The sequence below is a fragment of the Gobius niger genome (assembly GCF_951799975.1).
Source record: "Gobius niger genome assembly, chromosome: 23".
NCBI lineage: Eukaryota > Metazoa > Chordata > Actinopteri > Gobiiformes > Gobiidae > Gobius > Gobius niger.
The window spans coordinates 12,684,571-12,697,669 of NC_136874.1; the positions used below are offsets into that span (position 1 = coordinate 12,684,571).

A 13,099-nucleotide genomic window follows, 5' to 3' on the forward strand; every position below is an offset into this window, starting at 1 on the left:
AACCAAATCCCTTGTGCAGACTCGAGCAGGTGCACGGCCAGCTAAACGTTCGCAAAAGAAAATAGCTCCAGACAGGTTTATATGCACATTACATTGATTTATATGCCCCGGTTCTAACAGAAAAATCCAACTGGAAACTGCTTATAACATCATGTATGGTGTGGGGAGAGCCTGGCTTAGGGAAAAGTCCACCCTAAAAACATAACAGCAGTGAAACAAAAACGAAAAAAAAAAAAATCGGTCCATGTTCATCATGCCTATTCAGCTGTGATTGAAAATATGGTGGACAAATTGTGGCAGCGCTTTGATTGGAGCACTTGCAGGTTCATCGGCGAGATAATGGGTCAGAAGAGGAGACGGGGAAGAAGCGGCGAGAGCGGGACTTAAGTATCGATTGGAGAGGTTGTGAGGGCTGAGGGCTGATTGGCTGAAAATTGCGGGGTCAATATTGAGGTCTGCTACACCGAGAGGGCGGCAGTTTGGCGTTCAGATTTGATATAGTTTTGGACATTTAAGCACATTGTTTTGCTGAAAGGTGAATTCAAAATGTCCAAGAAGTGGAGTATGATACCTAGTTAAGCTCGAGGTCAGCCCTGCTCGCAAAGGGTGTTGCAAATATGACTAAAGAGGTGTAAACATTGCGAAGGGCACTTGCATTCAACAAAACATACATGTCACAATAGCGCACATAAGCTATTGAAAGGGAGACATTTTCTGAAGCAGCAGCAACAAAAACATATCCAGCCCTCCGCGAAACCAGACACAAAAGTTGAAGGACGGAATAACAAGCCGGCACTCTTCCATCTCACTGAAAGGTCACTATTTTATGATTCAAGGGGCTGCAGCGCGGCAAATATGCTGTAAACAGAAAGTGTTGGTAACGGAGTGCTGCAGTGCTTAGTGCTCGATTCTGAATGGACGAGGCTCGTAACAAATAAACATCTATCAGAATGTTGAAATGGGAGTAAAAGGCAACTAAAATCCAAAGTGTTTCATTTTGAAATATGAAAAAGAAAGACTTGTTTTACAATATGCAAACGATTATACGCAAGCGAGTTGATGGAATCCCACAAGGCTCTGTTTTGGGGCCCCAGCACTTCTCTTTTCTACCTTGGTTGAAATATTTCTTTGTTAATTGCTATATTGCCTGACCATTATGAGCGTGCCCCATCAGGGAAGAAGTAATGCTGATGGAATGGTCAGCTGATCCCATTGTTTGGGCACATGCTTCTGAACCAAGACCTGACCAACTACAGCAACCCCAGATCAGAACAGTTAGATAAATCCTGGTGGCCACTTAACAGTATAGTGGTCAGGCAGTGTATGTTACTTTTCTTTTCATTAAATATTTTCTTACACATGAAGATTTACTACAGGAATCAAAACAACCATAGTAGAAATGCCTAAAATCAAACCGACTAAAGTATCCAATGGGAGCACATGCCAAAATAGAAATCCACCAGCATTAAACTAGTTTGCGAGTGGCTTTATGTGCAGAGGCCATACCTGGAGAATTGCTGCTGCAGTGACACCATGTGGAACTGTCCCGCCTCGGACTCCTCGGTCACCTCCCGCAGACGTTTTTCGCTTTCCAGTCGCAGGCGGCGCTCTTCCTCTAGCTCGTGGATCAGCTTTTCACGCTAAATCAACACAAAGAAGGAGAAGAAGAAACAGCAAGTCAGTACAAAGTGAGTTTTGTTTGCCAAACTCTCAAAAGTAAAGCTTATTAACTATTTGGTGGTGTACCCCAAGGTTTAGTCTTCGGACCAATAAGCTTTTCTCTTCCATCTACAAAACCGCATGTTGTATTCGTTTCAATACATCACGCGAGAAGTTGAAGTTGAGTTCAGAAGGTTAAAACAATCACCCGGGGTCAGATGCCACCTTTATAGCCTCGTGGAACCCTGCAGGACATTGCAGGAGGAGCCCGCGTTGAACTCTGAACCTTGAAACTGAATCCAGAAGTTTGTCGAGCCAACACAGGCCGCTTATTGTCGAGTGAAGTAAATATAGTGAAGGGCGTGATGACATTTAAAGAACCCCGTGGCATTACGTCCTGGAGTTTGTTGTTTCTTTGATATGTTTATAATGAACATCTTTTGCCTCCGTTGCCGTGACACTGAAGTTCACGCTAAATGTCGTCGCCAAGGCTGGTCCTCGCGAGGTCTGGGCTTATCTTATTGCATCGAGGGACAAGAGGCTGAAAACTTGACTCTGCAAACCTCGCAAACTTCTCTCTAACTGACTTTTTAATCAAGCTATGTAGTGTTCTCTTGTTTCTTGTAACTATTAAGACAATTTACTGCATTGATTACAACAACAACAAACAAAAATACATCATAGGCCTGTGCATTTGGAACCACATGGCCTGAACGTTCCCATAAAAACTTTACTCAGACAATCATTATAAAGCACCGCGATATTCTCAACTTGTACAAGCCACTCAATACCACAGTTTAATGCTCAGCTGCCCCATTTGATTCCAACTCCTGAGCTGAATCTCCACATTAACCTTCTCATCCTCACGAGGACCTCTCCAAACTCCACTCAGCCAACCGTTTTATCACCGCTCTCCTCCAATCCCAAAACGATTCCCATTTTCCAGCCTTTATAATTGGATTCTTCCCCCGTCCCTCAAAGGAGAAGAGACCCATCTTTCTCGCTTCCAGCCCCCTGGCTCTTGAGCGCTTTTGATCCCGGCTCTGGCGCACTCTCTCCTGGCATGCCTCGAGAGTTCTCCCCCCCCCCCCCCCCACACACCCCACCCCAAAAGAAAAGTAGGGGTGGGGGGGAAACTTTGCATTTTAGCTGACAATTGCGAAAAGTGGTTCCAAAAGTGATGACAGTTTTTTGACAAAGCTACAGTTTCTGAGATTTAGATATGAAGCTACTCAGGAGTGTAAGCTGTCAGAAATGCTCCTGGTGTAAAAGATATAGGATTTTACTCTTCGTCAAGGTTACTCAATGTTTATGTTTTATAAGTTTAAAGGCAAATGCATACTGTTACTAGATGCGATTGATCATTCTGCAGATCTGTATGATTATGCTGATTAATTATTAGTGCACTTCAGATCAGCGGGTAAAGGGCCTTGTATCTGATTTTTATCTGGTTAACAAACAATGAGACAATAAGCATGTAAAGTTTAAACCCTAGTAAGATCTAAACCTATTCCTAACTTTCTTAAAGCATGTCTAACATCCCGATTCTTCACCGAGATGAGTTTATAGTTTTATTTCTTTTCACACCTTTAAAAGAACAGGCCACGTTTTTTACATATTGAGATATGTTCTTACCTGAGCTTACCCGAGTTGATGTGTAACTGTCTGGTCTTTGTACGTTCGACCTAATATCGTAATATCGTAGTACTCCAGGTGTTGTTATGCCTCACAATATAGTGCCCCTTTTTATCCGCTCCGACATGTTTAATTTTGAGTAACTAGACTTGGATCATGTAAAGGCTCACGTAACTGTATTTAAATAGGGAAAACGTGGAGGTAGCTTCTAACTCACCCCAGTTTGGAGCTATACCTTTGCTGGTAGCGGCTACATGTTAACAACATTTGCGTGACTGAGCGCATACATACATATCTTAATATGTAAAAACAGTGGCCTGTTCCTTTAAGAGTGCAAAGCAGAGGAAAACTGCTACGGTTATGCTGATACAGCCTGATAGTTTACAACTGATTAAAATACTTTATAACTTGGTGTATATACAATACACCAAAGGAAAAGAACAAAACATCGAGATATCATTACAATACTTGAGAGAGAAAGAAAGAAATCACATACAGGGCCTTTAAGTACAACATTTTACTTGTTTATTTGTTTATTTCTATAAAAGCAGGCATGATTGTTTTTAATCATTGTAACACAAACACATTTTGTTTGTGTTACTTCATGGGATTTTGTTACATTTCGTTACCTTTCATTTTTGTTTACAATCTTGTAACTCAAACAGAATTACCAACATTCTCCCTTTGATTAATTGTTTTTCTTTGAAGGTCCCCCGTGTTTTGTAATGCATTTGCCACATGTTTGTTACTTGTAGGCCTTTGAGGATTCCCCTGTGAGCATTGTCGTTGCTTTGCTTGCCACAACCCATTATCCTGATTTGTAACACGCATTTAATCCTAAAGAAAACAAAGATTTTTGCAATAATCATTTACACCGGCTCCACTCCAGCGACGCTCCTTCCATCCACACAAAAGCCTGATGGGGACACCTAGTGGCCACAGCCGATAATGGCATCCTGCTCCACATGCAGCCTGGACGTAAATTCTCCTTTCCCTTTGTGCCTTGTGCCAAACCCTTACAAAAGTCTGTCTTCAACTGGATGGATTCACGACCGCGCCGTAAACCAAAAAGCAAAGAAAACACCAATAAAGACGTCAAAACAAGTCTGAGGAATGCTTGTGAATGGTAGAATTTACCAAGTTTTTTTTTTGGCGTGGCTCAAACGCAACCCATAAACAAGCATATTTCACTGGGTTGCTACTTGGCAGGAATCCGTGACACAAAAGCGGCTTGTAACTAGAATATTAAACCCAAGTTACCATTAAAATCTATTCGGGGTCGTGGCTATGGTCGTAATTTTTTTTTCCTGTTTTATAGCCACCGTAAATCTCCTTCATACAGGAACATTAAGTAGCATGTCGTCTTTGCCAAGAACCTATATTTTGCCGGCTTTGAAAGGGAAAATAGGTCATAGGGATGAAGAACAGCCTGATCGGCCCTTTGGAACTGGAGGGATGCATGCTTATTAACAATATTTACTTTTACAAGGATTACGGTAATCATACAAAAAGGGGCACTGAGAGGGCAGTTAATTATGTTAGCACGGAGCAGCCAGGAGAGCACAAAGGGCTTTTCTTGCAGCTGGATACATGAGTGTGGTATTGTTGAGGAACTTGGCCTGGGTTTGCCGCAAAAGCAAGAAAGAGCTGGTTCGGGGTTTAGCAGCAAAAAACAAAAAAGGCCCCGGGCATGAAGTGTAACGTGGTAAAGTCATCGATTTTAATTGAAATTGTACTTGGTTTTAACATTGCACTTGTCTTTGTGCTTGTATTCATGAAAGAATGCTGTTTCTGTGTTGCTGTTTCTGTGTAACATTTTTTGCTTGTTTATGTAACAGCGACAGTTGGGTTACTTTTGTTTTAATCTCGTAACCTTGTTTCTAAACATTGCCAACGATATTGTTTACCTTTGGAGGAAACCCTCGGCAGCACACTTTGATTACTTTTTGGGCCTTTGAAGATTTGTAAGCAAACACAGATTGTTAATACATATTTATTAGACTAGACATCTTGTAACAATCTGTTGTGACTTGTTGCTGTGGCGTTTGCCCAACAGTGGGATTGTGTTTGGCCTGTGCGTTACAGTACATGTCACCACAAAAACATCGTATTTGTTTTAGCGTGATGTATCACTCAGCCCTTTAAACTCCCTTCTAAGCCATTGAAACAGCATTTTGGGCACACTGTACAAGGCATTCCCCGGCTCTGGAATGCTAATTGAAAGCACTCTAATGGCCTGGGAAGATTCCTCTAAGTCAGCGCAGCCGTGTGATGAAATCATACTTGGCAACTTTTATGTGAGAACATTTACTTTAGTTAATCCATTGACTCTCAGAGCATAATCCCGTCTGTCAGTGGCATGCTGTCAATAGCCTGCTTCCTCCACTGGGGGGCGACATACTCCTGCTGTAAGAGCGTCAACAAAGCAAGTCACTACAGTGCAAAATCAAACGGGACAGGACATGTCATTTATAAAATGGGGTTTACTCCATGGCTATGTATCCGAGGATTAGATTTGACCCCTGACTGACCCTATTTTCTCCTATAAAACCTATTTCCAGTGAGATATGACCGGATTTACTGCATGTATAGGGCTTAGACTGTTTTGCGATAGGAAGTATTGATTTCAATGTAGGAAATGTATATAGGATAGTAACAATGAAAGATCTCAATGCATTTCTTTTGTTGCAAGCAGCGCAGTAAAGGTTTACATCTCTATAACATGCAGTTCCATACATACAGCACTGAATACTACAACGACTGGAATAATGCGTTATTGCCTTGAAAAAACTAATTAGAATAAACCATCACAAAATTACCATTTTCTGTGGAAAAAACATCCAATAAAAATGTAACTGATTTCAACATAACTCAAATCTGATAGGTAAAAGTGTTTGTAAAATGTTCAACTGTTGCTATAGTTGCCTACATTTTATTGCACAGCATTATTCAGCACCAAGTCTTTAAAGCTGTACGCAACATATAGAACAAAACGGAAGCAATTTGTTTTAAAATACTGGTCTTGTAATTTGTGGGGAATCCCTCAAAAACATGCGTCTTTACTGTGAGCGACTAGCCTCTCCTCTTCAGGCCGGAAACGTAACTTTCCTGGGAGCTGGACATCACCAGCCAGTCTCCATGGAGATGTTACAGCTTTGCCGACAGCATCAGGAGCATGTTTGGATGGCCAGGTAAGTCTACAAGCTTTTCCTACTGTCCTGCTTTTGAACAGAAACAAAAAGCAGGAGTGGCTTGGCTGACGGGCTAACGTTTTGTATGGCACGTTTGTGTATGTTTAGATTGTTTTTTTTTTAAGTTAAGTTGCTTATGTGATATCGCAACTATAATACAATATGCAAATCGTATCGATATATAGCACCTGTATCGTGATATGCAGATATGCTTGTCTTATCATAGTCTTTATTCAGAATGTATCACACCAAGCACTCTAACTTCTCCAATAAAAGGCTTAAATTGCACACTGAGCTTATTCAGCATAATGAAAAAACCTTAGAAGATCCTTTTTTCTTAAAATTCGTAATATATCTAGTATGATGGACACTCCGTTGTGATATACTTAAATCGCGATACAGATAGTATCATATCGTGAACTCTGTATCGAGATTCATATCATATCATCAATACCCAGGCCTAGTGAATAAGCCCAGTGTAACATGCAAACACTGGTGGGGCTTGATGGTATGACAAAGCCTTGAGAAATGTTTACCTTTCTTAAAATCAGAGCTGGATATTATCAAGTATATAAGTAAAAAGTGGTCAAATAGTGAGAATACTAGCATAACAAAGTCAAATCAGTGTTTGGCCTTCATTCATAAAGCCAGCAATGGGCATAGAAATGAGAAATAAACAACATTTCAAAACTTAAATCAAGCCAAGCAAAATAAAACTATTGTCCAGTGATCAAAAAGGTTAATGTCAAGATCTGTACACTGGCATATAAACTGATTAATGTCCCAGGCCCTATGCGGAGGACATCTAGCCACTCTATACGAACATGTCCTTGAATAATTCATTCCGATCTCAAGGAGACTGGGTTAGTTGGGAACCGCTAAAACAGATCTTTTTCCTGCGCTCATTGCCTTCCCCGAGACGCTCCCAGCTTAAATTATATTAGGCTGCAGTGGAGTCTAATTGGCGAGTCTTAGATGGCGATGCTATTCATCTGGGCTGGATTACTAGGAAGACTGGTTGCCTCCTTGTACCCTTTAGCGATCCACCCAGGGACTCTAAATGAATTCTTCTTGTTGCGTCCTTGCCATAAAAAGCCGAGGCTGCGCTGCGGGTTATCGGGTTAAGTGCATTTACTATTTACTGTACTACGTGTAGGTCCCTTTGCTATGTTGGTCTTTTGGTGGCACTCAATAATCTCTTCATTAGCTCCCCCCAACCTCACTCCCTCCCCATCCCCAGCTAGGACGTCCTGGGGGGGGGGAGGCTGGAGGAGCTGGAGCTTTTTGCCTAATCAAAGGGGCCCGCAGTGAATCCCCGGCTAAGCAAACATCGGGGACGCACAATGCAGGTTTCTCGTTCATAAATAAAACATGCCACCAGGCGGGCGTTGTTGGAGGAAAGTGTAACGCGAGCTGCAAGAGGCTGGAGGGAAGGGGAAGGGGGGGGTGTTATTGGGGATAAAGGGGGTACAATGGCAGGTTATGTGCCGCGGTAAAAGATAGATCAAACAAAAAGGTGGCAGGGTGAATGCTACAGTTTAGATCGCGCTTCGCAGATTCATTATGGATTGAGTAAACAAGCAAGTCTTGATGAGGTACAATATGCAGACTGAGGCAAAGTGGAAGCAGTGTTTATTCATGAAGTGCGGCGCGTGATGGGGGTATCAGTCAGAGAGGGGACTGGCACCAGTAGAATGCAAAAATTGACTATGTTTTAAAACTGGGTTTATAAGGGATTCATACAGGCTTCCAGAATCTGCATGAATCAGTTCTAAACGAGGCCTGAACCCGGTCAAAAACAAGATTAAACAATGAGTGCATTTGTCTTCTTCGGATATTTAGACTTTACTGTCACTGTAGGGAAAGTAAACGACGTTGTAAACAGCCTATAAATCAAAACTGAGTTGGTGGGCAAGGAAATCTATTGTGGCAACTACGGAAACAGTCAGAATGCTGAATTTCTGACTTGGTTTATGGTTAATATCTGTAATGGCTGAATCTATACACATGAAACTACAACTATCACGAAGTCCAATGTCTTCTGTCAGAACATATGAACTAAGGTCACATGACTGTCTCATAAAGGCATCCAAAAGTGGAACCAATATTCAAAACAATGTGCCTGATGCTGGTCAGATGAAAGGACTTTCAGCCATGAGATGAATGTGGTATGTTTGTGAATCCAATCACTTCCAAATAATGATCAGAGAAAACATTCTTCTGTTTGGACATTTTCCTCCAAAAGTGTGTCTCTCCCATTGAGTTGTATCAGCCCCTGACCTTAAACTGAAATCATGACATGACATTCTAGAAACAATCTGTACCTTCTATGCCCTTGGCGGGGTGTTCTGACATTGAACAACTCGCCAACTAGTTCAAGTTGGTAGAGTCCAATCTTATGGCTTCACACAAAGCAATAGCGTGAGTGAAAAAGTTATCAGGGGCTGGTAAAGAAAGGTAATAGAGGGTCATGTGTATAAAGTGGATAAATAAGCTTCATTTCATTTGTATAACATGGTCCGCTGACGGTGGAAAGGCATCAAAGAGAAAGTTTCATCAAGCGGATGCGATCTTAGAACAGCACTAGAAAAGTACTAGTGCAAATGACAACAAACCTGACAATGTCTTTGTGTCAAATCAAACAGAACTGCTGCAAGACATCCACGAATGGCACCATTAATTAAGTATATATTAAATCAGCCTGATGTGGAAATTTGCTGGATTGTACTTCCCGTCTTAGCTAGCTCAGCATTTTTTCTGTATATGTAAATTAGCATCAGTTAAGAATCACCTTCGACAGCGACGGCGTCCATATCGTATCAAGTGTAGGTGCTCCACGCGCCGCTCCTTGATTAATGTGCTAGCTGGTGCAGATAAACACGCTATTATTGCTGAGACAATGCACCTTTGCAAATGAGCGATAACAAAAGCTATTCAAATTAAATGCCAATCAAAATAATGTAATGTTTGAAGCCTTGCGGGGAACAATGAGCGGCAATTAAAATGATAAAAATGTTTAGAATGTTTTGTCAGATATCGCGCGCTTCGCAAAGGTGGGATTTAGGAAACGGCGAGGCAGGGAGAAAGAAAGTGTGTTCCCCTGGGGCCCCATCATTTCAATTACTGCGAGGGACTACTACATTATAGAGAGTTCCCTGCTAGCCGCGGGTGCAGTGGCAATAATACACACACGCTCCAGGAATATGCTAAATCATATGCGGAGCCAATTTATCAATGACAATGGGCACCCCTGCCTCGTCCCCCTCCAAAAAAACCACCCACGCACTCTCCTCGCGGCCGGGGTGCAGGGGACGCGGTGTGGTCAATGTGGCCACGGGACGTCCTGCCCAGGGGAGATAAGAGGTGAGGGGGAAGATGACACCTGAGTCCCCCCCCCCGCCCTCCCCAGGAGCTGTCACTAGGGCCCAATACAGCTGTCAGCGACGCTCCGTGGGGACAACGGAGAGGGGCTTTCACGGGACAAAAAGGCCAAGCGGACTGTTTTATCTGCTCTGAGCAGTTTGTGAAAGAACAGGTAGGCATTCATTCAAAGATGCACAATGGGGTGTGGGGTATGATTTAATTCAACGTGCAAAATAGTGGAAAAAAACTGCTGTTTCGTTAGCATTCTCGAAGTGGTCGGCCAACAGCAAACAATCAAACTAAACTGGTTCGGAGCTCATTTCTGGACTTTTAAAACAATTCAGGCTAATGCAAGTCTTTGGCAGGGCAAGGTAAGGCAACTTTATTTATTTAACTTTATTTATACCGCGCATTTCGTACACAAGGCAACTCAATGCGCCTTTGGACTGTTTTGGTATGAGTTTGAACTGCCACTGACAAAAAAGAAAAAAAATAATCCTTCAGGCAAGTATTGGAGTTTGCATGCACTGGCTTAAGCATGGTACTCCTGACCAAACCTAACTCAAGACGCAAAACGCAGGGTAACTTAAAAATGATTCTTCAAAATGATTCTCCAAATTGTGTTAAATTTTTGGCTTAAAGAGCGGGTATTATGCTTTTTTGCAGGTATTTGATAGTAATGTCAAACACATTTTTATCAATCTATCTATCTTATCTATCTAGCTGAAACAAAATATCCAGTAGTTTTACTTCTTGGTTTTCACACACCCCTTGCACCCAGCTCCTTTTGCTCTCCTTTGCTGTGCAGCTGTTTCAATAAAGAGGACACAAGAAAAGGGGGAAAAATTGTCTGTTTGACTGCAGTGAAGCTATGGCGAGTGTTTTACCCCGCAATGAAAGGATTAAGATCAGCAAGAGAGACCAAGTGTGGAAAGCATTTCCTAGATACAGTGGGGAAAAAAAGTATTTGGCCAAAATCCAATACAATGTCTATGTGAAACTGACTAAATACTTTTTTTCCCCACTGTACATCGGACCTCAGGAGGAGCTTTTTGGGAATTGCTGCCACGGATTCAAAGATTACTCAAAGATGCAAGAGTGGGTGAAAACACAGCACCTGGAGGCCTAAGTTGTTAACATTGTAACGTGGCAAAAAGCTCACCATACCCTACCTTTAACTTGATTAAAAAATAAACACATTTAAGGGAATGTAATGGTTTAGGCATGGATCAAAGACCCGCACATCCAAAGTATTTAAATTGCCTTGTTGGATCAGAAGACGTTACCACAAAGGAGAATAAGGATCTGCACAGTCATGTAGCTCCCAGGAGTAATATTTCTTAACTTGCACCAATCAGCGATGTGACGTTTCAAGCCCGGCCCTTCATCAGACTGTTAGAATGGTTTAGGAAAAGACACACAGCATTTTCCAAACAAAAGCCTTTCAGACTGAGATTCTCCACTCAGCTCGCACTAAAAGCGGGTCTACACTACCGCAACCTCCAGATGTCCCGACTACTTCAGCACACAACACTGATCTGTCTGCGGATCAGCCCCCTTCATTCATAACCAGCGATGAATATTACATTACTCCGTACATCCGCGGCTTCTAATCTGGCAGACAGCAGCGTATCCATGGCGTTTTGTGATCAGAAATAGCTGATTCTTTTACTTGGCTGCGGGGCCCACTTCACCCCACTGTGCCAGCCGCGGAGCACTTGGCAGCGCCGCCTTATCTCCACTCCATTTTCTACATGAAATACTCCAGAGGGATCAGATTTGAATACAATTAGGAGAAGCCCGAGTGTTCATTTTTATCACATGCTTCATCTCGGAGTGTACCACGGCCGGAGGATATACGTATATGTATAGCATAAGCTTTGAATAGAAAGTCATTAAAAGCTTGAATTGGATAAAAATAGTAATGATAGTTCCTCCTCAACACACAAGTTATAATGTAACTTAAATAAACTTGCAGTATAATGTGAAATTGAATCGCTAATGTCAGGGCTATTGGCACACAAAAACATTATTAGTCCTGTCAACACAACTGACTCACCACAAGGATGAGGGTTTGTCCCCGTTGTGTTGTCCCCGCACAGAGAGGAATAGATAAAATGCTTGAATATTTTCTAGTGCAAATACTTCCGCCGTTTCCACCCCACAGGAGGGAAAGCGTTTTAAATAGCTTTTCGAAACACCCGGCCCCTTCTTTTTTACAAGCCCACGTGTGCGGCGGTGGTGAAAAGACCAAAACCGGCAGCTTCCTGGAGCGCTTAGAGAGGAGAGAGGCATCAAACGGCCAGTGCAGACAGACAGACAGACAGAGGGCATGCCCACCAAACCACCACCACGCCTTGGGTAAAGAGTGGGAACCATCCGAAAACCTACAGCAGTGAATTTCAATGAGGATTCAAGCTAAAAGTGTCGTCAACGTGATGGAAAGTTGGATAAAGTAGGAAGTAATAAGTAGTGGTAGAAGTAGTAGTGGTTCTTGTATGAGTGGTGGTGGTAGTAATAATAGTAGTAGTTGGAAACCTGCAAGTGCAAATTATTATGGCAGTAGATTTAAGTACTAACAGTAGATTTAACGAAGCGGTGGTGGTGGTACTAGAAGTAGTAGTAGCTCTTGATGTAGTACAAGTAGTGTATGAGTGCAGGTAATAGTAGTAGGAGCAGAGCAGCCGTAGTATATAAGGAAAGTACAAATTATTTATAGCGACTAGGATAATTACTACAGCTTTTACTGCCACCGCCACAACTACTGCAGCTTCTCATACTAGTACTTCATTCAACAACTTCAGTTACTTGTGTTGTGACTTCTGATTACTACACACAAACTCGCCCTGACTTTAACAGCTGCTATGTGTACTTCGTCGACTATTTAGGGTTGCAAAATTCTGGTAATTTTTTAAGTCTGAAATTGTCCGAGGGAGTCAGTAGGGAGTTATGGAAACATCTGGATATTTTAGTGGGAAGTAACAGGGAATTGTTCGGGTCAGGGTGGTGCTACATTACTCAGCAAAGCCATTTAATCCCGAAAAAAATGCAATAAAGAAATACCCAAAAATACCCATGATTTATGAGCTAAAATGTCTGAAAATGCCCCCCAGCAAACTGACCACTACGACTGCAGTTACATGTTACAACCAGAGGTGGGAAGTAACTTTTTGAAGATATTGTATTGTTCTATTTTATATGTTTATCACAAATTCCACATGATTGAATATTCTTTGTTTCCACACAATTTA

The 13,099-nt window shown here is 42.1% G+C and overlaps 1 protein-coding gene across 4 annotated transcripts in view; it reads right to left on the reverse strand.

The window, feature by feature from the left end:
- The window catches only part of LOC306981805 (nck-associated protein 5-like), a 220,556-nt gene that overhangs the window by 87,858 nt on the left and 119,599 nt on the right, over positions 1–13,099 (reverse strand). For all 4 annotated transcript variants that reach the window (XM_079581485.1, XM_079581486.1, XM_079581487.1 and 1 more), the window contains one exon: positions 1,507–1,640. In XM_079581485.1, coding sequence (XP_079437611.1) covers positions 1,507–1,640 — 134 coding nt within the window. The remainder of the gene's footprint in view (positions 1–1,506; positions 1,641–13,099) is intronic.